Source organism: Lissotriton vulgaris, chromosome 9, assembly GCF_964263255.1.
Source record: "Lissotriton vulgaris chromosome 9, aLisVul1.2, whole genome shotgun sequence".
NCBI lineage: Eukaryota > Metazoa > Chordata > Amphibia > Caudata > Salamandridae > Lissotriton > Lissotriton vulgaris.
This window is the reverse complement of record NC_141697.1, coordinates 934801243-934819520: the sequence shown is the minus strand read 5'-3', so window position 1 is coordinate 934819520 and position 18278 is coordinate 934801243. Positions and strand designations below refer to the sequence as shown.

Below are 18278 nucleotides of genomic sequence, written 5' to 3'. Positions count from 1 at the left end.
GGAGACACAGATATAAGAGAGGCAGAAACAGTGAGACAAGATAAGAGGCAGGGAGGTATAAGAGAAGAGGTGGGTGTAAAGGGGGTAGACCAGCAAAAAACACTAGGAGGCTGGAGGAAGAAATGAGAAGTGAATGGCAGTAAATGCATGGGACATGTAAATGTAAACGAGGCGGAACAATCAAGAAACCTTACACAGAGAAGAGATAGGAAATGGTGAGAGGTGGATGCAGAAGGCCAGAATCAGTGAGAAAGGTAAGAGGCAGGGGGAGAGACGAGGCATACATCATGGAGGAGAAAGATGGATATAAGAGGGTCATAATGAGAAAGAGAAGCAACAAAGTTGGGATAGCAGAGAGTTTGATGTTAAAGGGCACAATTCACAAAATAAGGTTTAAGGGAAAGACAAGAATAAGAGTAGAGGATGAATGGAAATAGGTGGTGTAAGTGGCAACATGAGTGAGAAACTAATAGAGTGTTCAGGAGGACGAAAGTGTAGAGAAAATGAAAATGGGGCAGAGCCAGTGAAAAAAGTTATAAGTCTGGGGGAGAGATGAGCAGTTAAGGTAGTGCATGGATATGAGTCATGGCTATAGGAGAGACATAACCAGCAAGAGCACATAGGCAGAGTGGCAAGAGAGAGAAGTGGATGGAGGAGAGAAGAACCACCAAGAGATATTAAGAGGTTGGATGATGATGGAAAGGCGAGGAAAAGGTGGATGTAAGATGTGCAGAACCAGCAAGAGAACGTTAAAGGCTTGGTGAGAGATTAGAGATGAAGATTAGATCAGGGAGGTAGATTTGATGTAAGAAGGGCAGACTCAGCAAGAGGAGAGGGAAGGCGGAAGGGGAGAGGTGTATGTAATGGGGCAGGAACAGCAAGAGAAGATAAAAGGAAAGGGAAAAGGCATAGCTGTATTTAGGATGGCATAACCAACAGAGAAGATAAAGACTGGGTAGAGAGTTGAGAGGTGAAGAGTAGGGCAGGGAAGAGAGATGTGAATGTAAGAGGGGCAGAATCAGCAGGCAAAATATGAGAGGAAAGGTGGGCAGATGAGAGGTAAAGAGTAGAGCATGGAGGTATTAGGGCCAAGAGCAACGTAAGAGTGGCAGAACTAGAGAGAGAATTTTTTTTATCCTTATCAACTGTTTTCCTTATATTAGTTTATAAAATGTGTACTGCAGCTTTATGTTCATGAATGTGGTCTTTTAAAACCATACTCCTTATGTTTTGTCCACGGACTCGATAATTCTCACTTTAGTGCCTACTTGAATCACGGGTTCACACTCTGCAACTCTGGGCAATAGCTTGCTTAATCTCCACTACGGCCCCCCGCGGCGGGATGTCTGGCTTTTACCTTGGGGATGCCCAGTACGGGTTATCTCACAGGGAAAAAGCCAAGACGGGTTCCCAATGCAAGCGCCGAGATGCCCTAGGGTAAGTTGAGCGCTATACAAGAACACACATACATACATACATACATTTTGTAAGGATTTAAGCAATGGACATTGCCTTTCTTGCTTTTTGGAGTTGGTTTACACCTTTTAAATACAAAATGTTGCTTAAATTAGCAGTCAGATTTCGGCATGTTTTGTTTATTTTTGGTATCCTCAAAGTGTCGGTATGATAAATCGTTTATTTAATTGGGGAAGATACCTAGTTTTGTTACAGTACATCTCGGGCTCTGTGAAATATAGGTACATAGAGGAATGCTATGCTATGTATTAGGGGTCACGGTTTCAGTTGGTTAGGCAAAACCTCAGAGGAGGCGCATTGTGTGTTTGTGATGCAACTTTATTTATTTAATACTTGTGCTTAATCATGTCGGACGATGGTGATGAAGTAAAATTTTGCCCCCCCCCTGGAAAAATTTCTGCGGACGCCCATGACCACAAGCAAAGAGGTGGGGTTAAAATTAACAAATTCCATACCAATTCTATAAGTAAATAACAAAAATTCTCATCCGACTCATCTTCGATTGCGTGTGTACCTTAATGACTTTGGAGTAATAGAATTCAAAATGGCTTGTGAGTGAGAGGCATTATTGCAATCTTACAAAGTCTTACATGTAGTCGAATATATGAAAGGGGGGAATGGCCCAGCAGGCCTAATATACAGTATACATGTAGGTAGGAATGTGTATTCTCTTTGTCCGATGTGAGTGAGGTTACCAACTGGATCTAGCTCACCAAGAACAATTTATCTTCCGCAAATCAGTTTAATTAAAATTTTATCTACAACTGAAACCACGCAGGTGAGCCAGGAATACAGCTCCTATATGTACTGAAGAAAAACCTGGACTAGAGCAGCGCATCAGCATGGACCTGGGCAACTTGGCAGCGAAGTTCGGGTTAGAACAGAGTGTCTCTGATGACACCGAGTCATGGAGACGTACGAGGGAGGAAGAATTCCCCGAGGTAAAAACTGTTTTTTTGTTGTTTTTTTACACGTTTCAAAAATTCCACCCACGACTAAACCCATCAAGTAAAAGAAACGATAAATGAAGGGTGGGACGAGGGCAGAATAATGAGATCGGCAGGACGGCTCCGGTTTCTAAGAAGGAGGTGGCACATATTGAAAGCTTACCTTGAGCGAAGGTAAACGCAAGTATGACTCCCAGAAGGGCAAGGGTGGACCGCATTCTTCCCGCCAGGAAACGCTGCAAACGTTCAATCGGTGTGGAGTGCACTGGAGACCGGCTTAATTCGGGACTTCTCTTCGGCTCCTGCTCGTCAGCTATGGGGAAAGAAAGGGCTTGATCAGGAAAGCTAGAAAAGCTGCTTAAGCCAGTGAATTCTTACACCCACCAGTGTCTCTAAATATTTGCTTTCGGGTGACACATTAACAACATTTTCAGTATGTTGCAACTTTACACTATGGTCTTATGGGCATCTTTAAAAGGGGCCGGGGGAGGGGGAACATGACGGAATAGCGTTGACGGGATTTTTGAACAGAAATAGAATATTTCCTGTAATTATCCACACAGCGACTTTAGTTTGTGCCAGAAGCGGATAGAACGAAATATTGACAGCAGTAAAGGTGGAACGGAGACGTTTCGGTAAAACAGAGCCAAGTTCTAGCCATGTCCAAGGTCTACCGGAGGCCTCCATTTCTGCGAAACAAGCAATCCTGACAACATAAAAAACAAGCATTTGCAATGCAATGGGTCTCGCCTTTTGGATAGGGTGACCAACTGTCATTGGTGCAAATTCAGGACAGCGAGTGTACAAATTCAGGACAAAGGGTATTCAGGACACAAATTCAGGACAGGATGTTAAAATTCAGGACAAAACTTCAGGACAATTGGATAAGTTTTACAGACACATCAGAGGTCGCGCAATAGAAGTAAGCCCAGCCATATTCAAACATATTTAACCATTTGCAAACCTATCCATCATGTATCCTTCCATCTATCATTTCAATCAACCATCCCTTGATCCATCCATTCACTCATCCATCCACCCTTTCACCCTATCCATCTGTTCACTCATCCATCCACTCTTCTACCCATCCATCCATCCATTCACTCATCTATCCAGCCATTTACCCTTTCACCCATCCAGCCATCCTTTCACTTACTCATCCATCCACCCAGTCACTCATCCTTCCACCCATCCACCCTTTCAGTCATCCATCCATCCTCCATTTCGGTCTCCATCGACCCTTTCACTTAGCAATCCTTCCTTCCATCCATCCATCCATCCACCCACCCACCCATCCACTCATGAATCCATCTATTGACCCTATCACTCATCCATCCTTTCTCTCATCCATTTATCCTTTCACTCCTTCACTCATCTATTCATCATTTTGTCCATCTACCCTCCCTTTCACTCACGCATCCCTCCTTACATCCACCCTTTCACTCATCCATCCATCCTTGGACTTATCAATTCAATCCATCCATCATTAAACTCATCCATCCACCCACTCAATCATCCACCTTTTGACTCATCCATCCTTTCACTCATCCTTTCACTCATCCATCCACCCTTTTACCCATCCAGCTACCCTTCCACCCATACATCCAGGTAATTACATTTTGTCTCTTCCATCCTTCCACTCACTCAATCCATCCATCCATCCTCTCTCATTACCCATCTATTTAATCTTTCATTCATCCATTCACCCTTTCGCTAATTCATCCAGCCATCCACGCATCCCTTCACTTACTCAGTTGCCCACCTGTTCATATTAATTTTGAGCTGAGCCTTTTTGAGAAGAGGCCCATCAATAACTTCACCCTCGCTGCAGGAGTCATTCCCGGACTTGAACAGAAGCCACCCAGGGCAGAGACAGGATCCACCACGGGGGGGGGGCATCACTGGGGGCAGGAGCCATCACAGGAGGGGGAACAGGATCCACCAGGGTGGGCACAGGGGTGGGCATTCAGTATTTGAGTATCATCCTGGTCTCTTCCAGTGTGTGGTAGGGCTCCTCACCCCCTCCTGGAAAAGACAACGAGAAGACAGGCTCTTTCCAAAATGTTAGTTTTGCCACCCCCCACTGTGATGTACAGTACTTAAAGGAGATACTCCAAGACAACTGATTTAACTGATTGTCCTTCATACTTTGTTAATCAGTGTCGGTGCGATTGTGCCATTTCTTTATTTTATTACATTATAGACTGCATGTTTGAACAACCGAGGTTTGTTTACAATTTAGTGACAATAATTAAGCTCTGTGAAGAGAAGTGATGGAGCAAGGATTCGCACGTAACGCGACTTGCTCTCTTTCATGAACCTCGCCTAAATCATAACTGTACTAACTCCGATTGTTTGTCATTTTATTTGTATTTCCCCAACACACGGGTGTCCCTAGGAGGCTTGCCTATGTGTTTTTTCATCATAATCACGCTTGCACATTAATAAAATGGCCGCTTTGCAGAAATCCAGTCTGCGCATGCGTCGGTCATACCCATGTGATGTGACGCACTCGCAATCTGGGGGGAAAAGTTCGCTCATGCGCATTGTTGCTAAAATGGCCGCTTGTCTCTAATCATGCTTCATGCTATCTTAAGCCGCTTTTGTATATGCATCTTTTCTGCACTAACTCTTAATGCTATAAGTATTATAAAATAAGGGATTAAGAGTAGTTGGTCATGGTGTACAGTGTATTCATTTTATTCTGTGTTAATTTGTTTTCGCTTACTTTTTATGTACCGCGTAAATGAGGGCCTGGAAGTAGGGATGGGAACCATATTGAAGCGGACGTTACCCCACTCACGTGACCTGAGAACTGGGACGTGCAGCAATGGAACCTGGCCAGTTGGCCATTGAAAATGGGACTGTCCTTTCCAAGCGCACCTTCGCCCTTGAAGACATGCTATTTTTACTCTGAATGTGCAACAATGTTTCAAACCTTTACTTTACTATTGTACTTTCCCACACGTATGCCTGGGAACCCAGATGCTAGGGGGAGGGTAATGTCACGTGAAATGCGTAATAGAAATATAGGTGGTGACAAATGTCTTAAACCACCTCCCTTGACCAATCAGAAGATGGGACTTTGTCATTTTGCAACATTTATGGGTGGTCTTGGGGACTTAAAACTGTATAAATAGCCTAGCATAGCTTAGAGAAGTTGTCCGACTTGTCCGAGAAGCAGACCTGTCACTGACCCTACGAACTCTATAGGTGCCTGATACAGAGTGCTGCGGAGCATTCTGCCTGAAACTTTCCACAAACTCCAAGGGGTGGAAATTAGTCCTAAGTGCTAAGCGAAGCACTTTGCTGGGAGATTCGAAAACCCAATCGGGGTTATTGGTGGATTCCGTGCAGAAGAGGGGGTAACGCTGGCGTTGCATCCGAAGCTGTGAGGGGTTGGTCGTGCCTTGGTGAACCCAGTCCTGACCCAGACCTGAGGGGTATCCTGTCCTGACTGTCCATGAGCTGTACTTGCTCACCTTCTGGTATTCCTGAATCCTTGAGGGTCCTTGTCCTGTTCTTTCCCAACTGACCCGTGACCAGGGTTAGTCCTCATTCTCACTTAGGTAAATATTGGCATAGGTGTCTGTCTATACTATACCCTTAATTTTCCTCTTCTAATTAAAGCAATCTTGCCTGTGATATTCTCCATATCTCCTTTGAATGTAATTTCATGCAATTGATTATTAGTAAATGTTCCACTTTTACCCTTCCTATAGGACATTGTTAAACCCGACTGTTTATCTAGATTGTTCCACTTATTCCCTTTCCCTTAGTATGGTTGCCGTGAAGTTAGTAAAGATAGCATAAGGTTTAGGAATTAGTATAAAATTATAAGGTCACACCTTAGGGCCTCCTCACGTCTTTGCCCTAGTTAAAACATATTAGTTAATATGTTTATTATGATTCATGCCCTATAGTGTTCCCTTTTACTCTATGATACTCACACTTATTCATAGTTATATCCTGGTTCTGATTTTAATCATTGATGTATTGCTTTGCATTTGCCTCCTTGTAATGGCATTTTCATTTTAAACTTATACTATATAAAACCCTTAAAACCATCAAAGTGTCTGTGGTCATTAGACATTAAAGTGATATTAAAGGTATTAAATGTGTAAGGTAGAATTTCTCCCTTTTAGGAAACCCTTATCACCTGTCCACTGCTAGCTCCTGATCCGTCAGGAGTAATGTGCCTGTGGTAAGTCAGGTACATGAATAGTAAATGGTGTAAGAGTCACCCAATCGATTACTCATAAGAGCGCGTATTGGAAATCACCTGGTTCACCCCAGTAAAACGTTATCATTGAAATTGAATAAACATTTACACGCCAGGGCCCAGTGCGTGGAAAGAAATTCGGTGAGCCGGGTGACCTGCGCGCTCTAACAGAAGCACGTGCTGCCCCAGTGTAATCAGGGCCGGTTCTAGGATGTTTGGGGTCCTGGGCAGAAAGGGAATATGTGAGGCCCCTTTAAATTGCATGAAACATGACGCATTCAGGGCAATTGGCACCCAAATAGATTCCCCTGCTCCTGAAGCTAAAGCCCCTCCCTCTCAGTCACCTTCAAGCACCTCTTAACAGGGGTTGCCATCCCGCTGTGCCTCTCCAATGCTGCTGGGTATCAGAGCTTTGGTACTGCATCGGCGTCTGTTACACCCGACCTCAAAAGCATCGGAGTCAACAAGGGAGGTGAGTGGAAGCTGTGCCAGCTTTAGGGTGGAGCGACCGGTTAACATTACGGACAAATGGCATCCGTTAAAGAATCCTTCACGGACAACGGACGGACGGACGAAATTACGGACTGTCCGTGAAATTTACGGACGGTTGGTCACCATACTTTTGGACCTTATATGTATTTAGCCATGCAGCACATTAGCATAGGTGCTGAAACATCTATTGTTCTTTAACATGGAGGGAAAGTAAGCATCAAACTGCGTGACATGACAGGTATGGGAACATATGGCGAGAAATAGTGCCTTTCAGTGGGAAATGGTATATTCCAAAGCTCTGTTTTTAATATAAAACCAGGGCCTTCAGTGTTTAGATGATTGAAAATAAAAGATTTGAAAAAAATATATAGTCTACAGGTGCTTGGGGAAGGCAATTTCTATGGACTGGAATCTAGAGACTGCTAAAGTGATTCTAGTATTTTACGGACCTCTGCTGGCCGTTTTCTATCAAGAAAGTTAAATAGAGGCAGTTGAACAAACAGAAAGCAATTCTGGTATTTTACTTACCTCTACTAGTCGTTTTCTATGAAGACAGTTACACAGAGGCAGTTGAACAGAAAAAAATCCCTCAGCGGAAGCAGACAAGTCCTAGAGCTGATCTCCAGAGCACACAAAGTACATACACATTTTAGTATATTCTAAAGTACATACAAGAGGTCTTGAATGCTCAACCTAATAATAAGGTAAAATAAACAAGAAATTACCCAAACCCCCATTGCCATACACACTGTGTGCCAACCGTCCAGGCTTTCTGAATTCACTCACTTAATGCTGTGCAGGGAGTCTTGAGACAAAACACAGTATCTGTCGTTCTTTTCTGATAAATAAAAAATTAATAAGGGTAGGGGTCCAAATATTTTCTTGGAAGCAGACTGCCAGTGCTGAAGAATGAGCCTGGTATGAAGCCTTTTTTGCTTTCACAAATGGCCTGATTCGCAGTTTACAACTGCAAAAAAGGTTTTTTTATTGTCTACGGAACCAAAATTGCATTTCAGTAACATTATCGAATCGCAATTTGGGTTTGTGACCTAATGGTAGTGTTGAGGGTGTCCCATCCAAATACCGAATCAGACTGGATATGTATTAATGTTTTGCGACTGTAATCTGGTAACAAAACATTCATACTTTACCAACTACGGAAAAGTAGTGGAAAGGCATTCGCAAACGGGTGCTGCGTCGCTAGGAGAGACCTAAAAATAGCTGTCAAGGAAGAAGAGAACAACAGAAGCAGTTGGTGTCTAAGAGAACTTCAAGTGGCCCGATCCTTAGAGGCACATCAGCAATATATGGAGCGTCAGAGCCCATCTCATTTGCCTGTTGCCATGCCTGCTGTAACACCATAACACCATACCATCTTCATCGTGGCTTCATGGGGCTCAAGCAGATATCTATAATTTTAGGAACACACATTAAACGTTGCTCTCAGTGAATTCGATACTCTGGATTCTCTGCTGTTTTGACATGTATAGAACTGTTAATAGCAGGGATGTCTTTCTCGAAGTGATATCAAATAGACCAAGAGCGTGAATGAAAGCAAAACTCCCCACATAACGTATATTTAAAGACTGATCACAGACACCTTTGGCCTATAAAACAAGTGTATGAAGCTGAAGTCGAGTTGCTAGTGTCCTGTCACCACAGAGAGTGCCCTGGAGCTTGAGGTTCATAAACACAGGCCTGAATATTATTCTCAGTCCGAATGTTCATCTTTGTAATGAGTGCAAAGTTAGTGTGACCTGCTCCCAGAACCGTCTTGAGGACTGAGGGCAAGGGTCAAGAAAAATATTTATCACGCATAGGCCTTTAACATACATGCTTTACAACAAAATGCGTTGTAAAACCATGCTTGGTAAAGGTTATATGTGGTCAAGGCATTCCTGTTGTAACACTTGCGTGTTAAAGGTATGCTTTGCAATGGAATGCATTGTTCCGTCATACTAACAGCCTTCCTGAACCCATGTTGGCTGAATTGCTAAAAAATGTTGCCTGCTCATGTGTTTGGAAATCCTGGTGCCTTCTGTTTGACCATGGTCATGTTTGAAGGTGGAATCTGCTACAACACAATGTAAAGCGGGTGTGTCCAAGTACACTGAGGGCAAAGCCTCACCACCATGTGTCATTTTTTACATTATCATCTTTGATTATATCAATTGTTCAACTGGGACAGAGTCTGGCCTTTCTTCACTTCTCTGACATCTAGGCCATGTCAGGAGTGTGACTTTCAGCCAGTCCTATTGTACTAACTTAACGCAGAAAGCCTGCTGTGGATTTCATTACATGTAGCTATTAGTCCAATCGTGCTAATAGTTGCTGGCTATAAACAGCTGTCTGAATATCACCCTCTAGGCAGAGGACTAGAGGCACACCTAACGCCTACATTCTTCATCTGTGCCAGCAGCAGCAAAGCATGCCATGTCTCCTACCCCCTTTTTAGGTCGAGCAGCGTGTCTGCTCGAGACCTATTGTTGCCCGTATCTAGGAATGAAGACACGAGTGTGCCGCGCGCTTTTCCATTCCAGTTTTCACCGCTGTAGAACGCCTCTCAGACGCGCTTGCGCAGACACGCACACACAGCCCCTGCTTTCCATGCAAACACGGCGCACACACACACACACAGCCAGCCCCCACCCCCTGCACACACACAGGGGCACACACACACGCTGCCGCCCCCCCACCTCCCCCTGCACACACACGCACACACACACACACACATACACAGACACGCACACACAGACACACGCATAATCTCGGTACTTACTAGTTAGGCACCGGAGCGGTCAGCGGAATCACCACCTCTTCCTCCTCCTCCTCGTACTCCGGCCCGTCTAGAGTCAGGCTCCTCTGCAGCTCCGGAGGCTCCGGGTGGAGGAGGCAGTGGTGGGAAGGCAGGCCCGGCTTCAGGGGGAAGGACCAAGAGTGGCTGCAAAACCGGCAGCTTCCCCCAGACCGGGGGCGCATCCCCGCCAGCCTTCGCCAACATCGCAGGAAGAGGCGGTTGCAGGCCCCCAGCGTAGGAAACAGGCCCCCGCGGTGCGCACACTGGGAAGAGGAAAAGGGGACGAGACCCACGGCACAGGGAGGCGGTGCGCGCCAGGCCTCCATCGCTGCCTGGAACCTGTGCGCGCGCTCCCCAGCCTGTCGCGAGCACGCCTTCTTCTGGCTACTAGCATGTCCCAGCCGCAGCGGTCACAGAGCAAATATGCCCGTGAGCGCGATTGGCTGATGTTAAAGTCTGGTACGCAACAACTGGTTCAAATATGTTAGCTCAATGTTTCACACTTTATTACAAAATGTCACCAAAAGATTTTAATATTTCACTTCTGTTCATTGCAAAGTGTACCCTTCCAATTAGATTTAAACGAGACGGCACTGCTACGGATTTCACTGAACGTTTGAGGGACATCAGGATATTCACATTCGCAGAAATATTAGTTACAAGAACCAGCACCCGTAAAGTCTGTGCAAACTTTTGAATACGTGAACTGGTGCGGGAAAGGCCTGGACTGGCTGTCTTCATAGTCAAAGTTTAGCCTAACATGGGCACCAGGACTCTGCGTTTGGAAATTCCAGCTGGGGTGTACCCTATGCTCACTTCACCCTCAAAGTTTGGCTCCAGACACACGAATGGCAGAGCGCCTTGAGGAGCGATGTTTTTATGACGCACGTAACTCAAACGGGTTCATAGTATCAGGACAGTGGGCGCTTTCCTTCGACTCAATCGGAGGTTTGTGGGGTGAAAAACAAGATAACTCTGGCCCATAAGAACAGCAGGACCATGGCTCCCTCTTCTGGTACAAGTGTGTACGACTGCCCCCGAGGCAGGCACCCCAGACTGGTTGTGTCACTGGCGTCATTACACGGCTGGGCTCATTACATGAGGCAGTCTAGCGGGTGACTGCACCTGGCGCGGAGGGTCATGGCATGCCTTACTGCAGCTGGCTCCATATGCCTGCTGCCTTCACCTGCTCGGCATTAGAAGCAGCTCCTCGAGGACCATAGCTCCTGCCACTGAAGCAGTGCTGAAAGGAAACAGAGTGCCCTCGCTCAGACCCTTCACTGATAGTGCAAAGTCGTGAGGTCGCCTCTGCTCTGGTTAGTAGGTCCGGCTGGTCCATGGTTCCCGATGTGAGGATGAGTGGGGCTGAGAAGGGAGCGCTGCACGCACAGGGTGAGTGGGACACGCAGGTCGGACTTTCTCTCGGTTTCTCAGTCATCACTCAGTCTCGGTCATCGCTCAGCACCACTAAACGCCACAGCATCGCTCAGCACCACTGAACGCCACAGCATCACTCTGTGCAACCATTCAATTCAACAACAACTGGTTCAAATATGTTCTCTCAATGTTTCAAGCTTTATTACAAATGTCACCAAAAAAATTTTAATATTTGACTTCTGTTCTTGGATTTTTGTCACAAGAAAATACAATGAACATAATCTTCCCAAAAGTTATTTACAAAAGTTTAAGCTATTGGCATTATAAATCACAATAACTTTTTTTTAAGTATTAATTATTTGAAAAAATAAAAGCCATTGTTATTTGTAATATCAATACATCTAAGTGATGTAAACACAACACATATTGCATTATAAATGCTAAAGATGTCACATTTGCGAAAGTTAAAACTATTGTCATTGTAAATGACAAAGCTATTAATTTCGCTATTTCAAAACCAACACATAAATAAAAAAAGTGTAAATTACAATACCAATAGCTCAAACTTTCCTAATGCGAGACCTATTTCATTGCAAATGCTTGTTACAAGCTGGAGGACCAGACTTCTCTCCATCATTAGCATGGTGCCTCGGTCACATGCCAGCTTAATCAGCTTCACTCTCCTGGGGAGCAAAGCTTTGGCTGCGGTCTCCTGCGCTCACTGCACTGACTGCAGAGTGTGTTTTTCCTTGCTCCTCTCTAGTGTTACACTGCCTTTGTTCTCTCCTGCGCTTATGTGTTACATAGCAGCAGAGCCTGCCTTATGCTTAGCTCGGCCCTGTTTTGCTGACTGCAGAGGCTGATGTGTCTGTTCGTAGCCACTGTTGGTTGTAAAGCATGGACACAAGGTTCCGCGCTACTGTTATATTACAGTGGCTCCAGAGCCCACATTTTACTCCTCTCCACTCTCCAAGTCCTTGCCTTTCCTTTGCTATCTACTGTCACAAAGCATTTTAGTTTCATTTCACATTATTCCTCCAAGCTCACTTCACAACAGTGTGACAACTGGAGAGCTCATGCGATTGTAGGGAGGGTGTTGGTGGAATTTAGTTGAGATGCGCCATTGGTGCACAGCGGCTAGCTAGCTGCATGTCCCTGGGCCACATTCAGCCATAGGAGGCGTTTTAACTAACAATGCTTTGTACTCTGGGGATGCATGTTTCTCCTTCTAATCTAAGTATGACTTATATGTACTTTTAGGTGGATCAGTTGTTGGCTCTAGCGGGCGGTGGACTATGTTGTAGATCTCTAGCAGGAATGTGTCTTGGAAGACATATAGGTCACATATTTTAACAAAAAGAAATGTCACATGTCGGCACATATAGGATGATAATCAAGGTCCCGACTTATCATGAGATCAGAAAAGTTAAAAAAAAAAAAAAACAGCTGGTTTTGGTACTCCGACAAGGATCATGATTGGCACACACTGAGCTATCAAAAATTATCATACATGAAAAAAGCAATACATTCATCAACCGCAAGGCGGAAGGCAAACCCTCACATCCAACCTGTTAGCCACAGAGATAATGTTCTTCTTCCCTGACAATCAATTTCTAACCACAGTCTGAAACTGACTAGGAGCACATGAAAAGAGAGAGGGGGTAGAAGATTTCTGTGGCCAGGGCCAGCGTCAGCGCTGCAACAATTTCTTCTGCGCCCCCACTGACCTTTTTCTCCATGGTGGTCTCCGTCACTACTATCCTCTTACAGCGCCCTCTTCTCTCCATGCCCCTCTTTCACATGCATTTCATCTGTTTTATGGCGGTACTCGTACCAGTGGAAGGCGTCAGATCACTTTGCATCACACATTTTATGTGAAATGTTCCTTAGACAATGATGATTACAAGGTGTAGGAATCTATCACATGTCACAGTAGCAGGCAGTATATTTCTAAGAGTGTTTTGTCTGAGAAGCACAAACTCAGGATTTAAAACGTACCACAATGATTGGGGTTAGCTTTACTAATAAAAAAAAATTCTACCTAAAATAACCCTTTTTAGCAACATTAGAACAATGAAAGACTAGGGAAAAAAACATAATGTTCTAACTTATACCATGCAGTTTGCATGCAGCTCTTTGAAGACAACTTCTAGGCCACTGTGCTGTATTAGGATAGTAACTTATGTACCGCAAGTAACACAAAGATCTCTGTGACAGCAGTAGCCCACTGGACTAGCCATATAAAATACAGTACAGTCTGTGATCAGCATGGTACATGTTCCTTGCAGCAGGCATATTAACCTGCTGCCCTACTTTATAATGAACCCAAATTGCTCCTAGCAAAAACTCCATCCTTGTCCAGCAGGAACATTAATCACCAGAGTTATCTTAACATTTTATATTCTTGACTGAAAACTGCAGGACATACAAGAACTCTGCAGCAGGTGCCTTTAAACCCATAAGTTATTTCTAACCCAATGCCCCGAGCTAGGTGTAGCCAGTTGCACCACCCTAAAGCCGGCCCGGTCTGTGGCATCATCACCTGATACCAACATGAGGACTGACGGGGGGGAAAGAGTGGTTCTGGCACCTTAGGTTGGATTTGCAAGGTGATGAGTGAATCGGTGGGGAACAACCGTATCCTAAACATCTTCTTCTCAGGGTTGGTGGGATGTGTCTCTCTCTAGCCTCTTTGTCTATTCTGGAGGTGCTGACCATTGTGAATTGGCAGGGCAGGTAAAAAGCCGAAATGGGGATTTAGTTCATTGCAAATCAACAAAACTCGAAGACACCTGGCACATACGCCACGATGTGAGAGTTAGGAGAATGGTATGGTATGGTAAGGCCATACTTACCGTGCCCAAGATGCTAAGACAAGCACAGCGTTGGGACTTGTGCTCTTTCTTTCATCCTTTCCTGGGTATGCATGAGTGTCTGTAAAGACTGACACTTCAAACTCAACTCCGGGAAAGAAGAAGTGAGCCACCATGGATGGATCGATGTCCACATAGGTTAACCCATTACATGACGTGGTAGGATAGAAATTATTTTTGAAAATGGGAGACCAATTACAAAACCTTAGTCTTACTTCTACCACAGCCTCATCTTCTTCTCGAGGGAAACGTTTAGAACTGCTCACTAAGCTCAAATAAAAAGTAGCTAGGCCCATAGGCCTCTGCATTCCGAGTAAAACGAAAAGACTCCTAAACCATTTCGAACAAAAGTGACCCTTGGTGGTTCTCACCTGAAGTCTTTCTAGGTTTCCTCAAGATTAGGCTCCCAGGATGCATCTAAAGTGAGGGGCGGGGAGGTTGGCATAGTGGCTCACGTGTTAACACCATCAATGCTAGTGTTATTTTCCTCCTGTGCTGAGCTTTTGGTTTTCCCATTGTTTCATGACGAGCTCAGCTCGTCATGAGTGTAAGGGGTTGTACCTCATGACGAGCTGAGCTCGTCATGAGCGTCGAAGGTGTTAAAGCAACCAGCACATGAAACTTGTACTCCCGGGCGTCGTATCATGACAGCTCTGCGTAGTGCCGAGACCCGCTTATCTTTTTTGTGTGTGAGGTCTTTAAAGTTCAAACATACAAGTCTCAGTTTCTCCCAGGTTCATGCGTGAATTTTAAATAGAACAAATCAGAACCAGTGAACAGAGACTGCACCACTGTTTTGACGTGTTTAATCTAACGTTCATGCAATAAATCGGAGAAATTACGAGTTATATATGTAAACCTTAGAGACGTCAAGCACAATAACAGGGTGCTCAACTGTGCGCAGAGCCGTTACGATAAATCTCCTGGTTCCCCAATCACCACAGTTATCTGATCAGGGTCAAGTTTCTTAATTTCTCATGTGCGAGTTCCGTTAGCTGTCAAACTTGTTATTGCTTAGAAAAGGGCGCGCCTCTCGTAAATCAGCACTGAGTATATAATAAGGACAGTAGTGGAGAACTACGAACACACAAGCACATGTAGGCGTTGCATTGTGCCATAGAAACTAACACAAATACAGCCTCTTATCTGCACAAAATGGGGTGGCTTACCTTGGTACGAGGCCAGAAGCAGGAGGACGGCCAGGTAGCTGCTCCAAATCCTGCTGGGGAATTGGCAGGGTCCCCTGTCAGAAGCCATCGTCGCGCGCGCTGTGACAGGCGGATACTGTTTTCATGTCCGTCGTGTATGCTTCATAAGCCTACACACACTGACAAGCTCGAAAGGGCGTGTTGCACAATCGTCGGTACAGGAAATTTCACAGAACAGAGCAAGTTAATTTGAAATGCGAAAGAAAACAAGGAGGAGGGGCGGGTGGCGGTGTGCGACACCGACGGTGGGGTGATGTCGGTGGGGGCATGACATAGATGTGCATCGAGCAATGCAATGAACACAAGGGGCGGCAGGGAGTGAGCGAGCAGGTGGTGTGATCACGCCAGGCACGTACACATCTCATATAATCCCACTTGAACGCCGCTGTACGCGCGCGAAAGTGAAACTCCATGCTGGATTGCATGCGAAAGCGGGACAGGCGATGTGCACGTGGCTGTACGTGTACCTCCACAGACCTCATTCGCCGCGCGTGCCCCGGTCTGTCTCCCTTGAGAGGCATGACGCTGACAATAAGTCTCGCTGGCGGCAGCGCTTTCGCGCTGCAACGCCAGGCGAGACCTAAAAAGTGTTTATATACAAACAATTGGTCTAAGTTCCTTCTTTGAGTGTGTGTTATCATTTCTTGCCTGAGTGTGTACAATAAATGCTCACCACTATCCTCCGATAAAGCATTACTGCTCGCCCACACTACCACAAGTAGAGTGTAAGGTATTATCTACTTTTACCTTTGTAAGCCTTTGGGGATCCACTGGACTCTGTATATACTATACCAAAGTAAGGTATAGTGTACACAGAGCCAGCTTCCTACACTCGTAATTCCAGAGTTGATACATTTGCAATTCTCAATGCTAACTACCTTGAGTCGTAATTACACAAACTACTAATATAATAGTTGTATCTCATTCATCTGATACTGCTTAAAGCATCTGCAAAACCAATATGTCTGGGTTCTATTAGGTGTATATATTTACTTGTGTGTGCTAGGTCTAGATAAACAACAGGAAATAAGAGACATCTAATGATGACATGTTGCGTGAAGCGCATATAAATTATAGGACTACAATTTTGCATTGACTGTGGGGCACAGAATGATATAATCAATAGTGCTCCCCAAAACGTGGGGTCTCCTGTCATAGAATTTAAACCCAAATTTTATGATCAGAAATGGTTTGAAAGGGGGGCGTGGCTACGGTGTTGGAGGAGATGGCCGCCGCTTTAAAGGGCTCTGTGACGGCGTGACACGATGGAGGCCCTTCAGGTTTCCTTTCCTGACGCCTGAACTTCAAAGCTGCAGAATTTACTATCGGAACGCCTGCTGCTTGGAATGCGGCGTTCGCGATACACGAGGTGAGGGTCATTATGTCTTCTTTCTGCTTTTTCCACTAACGCAGTCTCCGAGTGAAATGCGGCCGCCATTTTGATTGATTTATGACTGTTGTCCCCCCCCCCATGCTCCTGATGACTGGATTCTCTCACTGCATTTTCAAGGATTTTCAAGCATGCTCTGCTGGAAATTGAATACACGTTCTTTCCCACATTGAATTATACGTGTTTTCCTGTTTCTTTCTCTCACTGGAATTCTTTTAAATAGTTTGCTGTTAGTTTGATTGCTAACAGCTCTTTTTGGCTCCTATGTTATGCTCTGGGCTTTGCTTCCCTAAATTCTCAACCATTCTTCCTAAATGGCAATGTCTCGTTCCACCTGAGGTGGCCTTCATCAAAGTAATACCAACAATGGGTTGTTTGAGGACATTAACCCTTTCAGTATACTGCAAGATAGTGTGGAAGATGCTATAATGGACACTAACGCAACAAAAGGTGCTTCCTCTCACAACTCGCGTTCAAGTTATAAAAATAATTCCAAAATTCCTTCTTCAGCCTCTACAGCGGGTAAAAGAGCGAAAACAAATCCTCCTTCTCCTACCAATTCCTCCTCCTCTATTTCTATGGAATTGTTGCTTGAAGAAATTCGCTCCCTCAAACCAGATATGGCAGAAACAAACTCTCGTCTTTAGAACTTGGAAGATAATTGGTCGCAAACTGAACAAAAAGTCAACGAGTTGGAGAGAAAAGTTGCCTCAGTTCAAGTAATCACTGATCAAGTCTCATGCCTTCACAAAGAAGTACAGAATCTTAAACAATAGGTTGAGAATTTGTAAAACAGTAATAGGCGTAACAATCTACGCATTTATGGACTTGCGGAAGGTCTTGAAGGACCTAACCCCATATCCTTTTTTCAATCTTTTCTGCCAACTCTTCTTGAGCTTTCTACCTCTCCAGCCTTGAATATTCAGCGAGCCCATCGCCTAGGTCCATTATCTCATGCATCCACGTCATCTTCTTCCACAATAAAACCTAGAGGGGTAATTTTGAATTTTTTAGAATATACGGACCTCCTTAAAGTTCTTCAGGCTGCCAAACAGAAAGGGAAGATCTCCTGGAATGGCTCAAGCCTCGTCTTTGCGCAAGATTATGCCAAGGTTACTGCAGATCGACGAAAGAAATTTCTAGAGATGAGGCCTACTCTTCAAGCCCTGAATGCTCGTCATGGCCTTTTCCATCATTGCCTCTTCAAAGTGACTTATAACAATAAAACGACGAACTATGAGGATCCTGCTCTTCTTCAACAATGCCTGAATTCCTGCAGAGATGCGTCTATGGACACTCCTTGACCTTAATAGTTTCTGCAATTTATGCATCATTCGTTGTTGTCTATATTTCATCCTCAATCCGGTTGTTTTGTGTTAAGATGCGTGACCTGTTTTTTCATTTTTATTTTTCTGTTTGATTCTTTTAGATGCATTTTTGTGATTCCTTTACTTTTCTCTTTGTTTGTGCCTGTAGGTTGTTTTCCTCTGCCCCGT

At 44.7% G+C, this 18278-nt stretch overlaps 1 protein-coding gene across 3 annotated transcripts in view; it reads right to left on the bottom strand.

Annotated features, from left to right (window-relative positions):
- Positions 1–18278, bottom strand: part of MST1 (macrophage stimulating 1) — a 506796-nt gene that overhangs the window by 469220 nt on the left and 19298 nt on the right. For all 3 annotated transcript variants that reach the window (XM_086938776.1, XM_086938778.1, XM_086938777.1), the window contains exon 2: positions 2587–2736. In XM_086938776.1, coding sequence (XP_086794902.1) covers positions 2587–2641 — 55 coding nt within the window. In that variant the 5' untranslated portion in view covers positions 2642–2736. The remainder of the gene's footprint in view (positions 1–2586; positions 2737–18278) is intronic.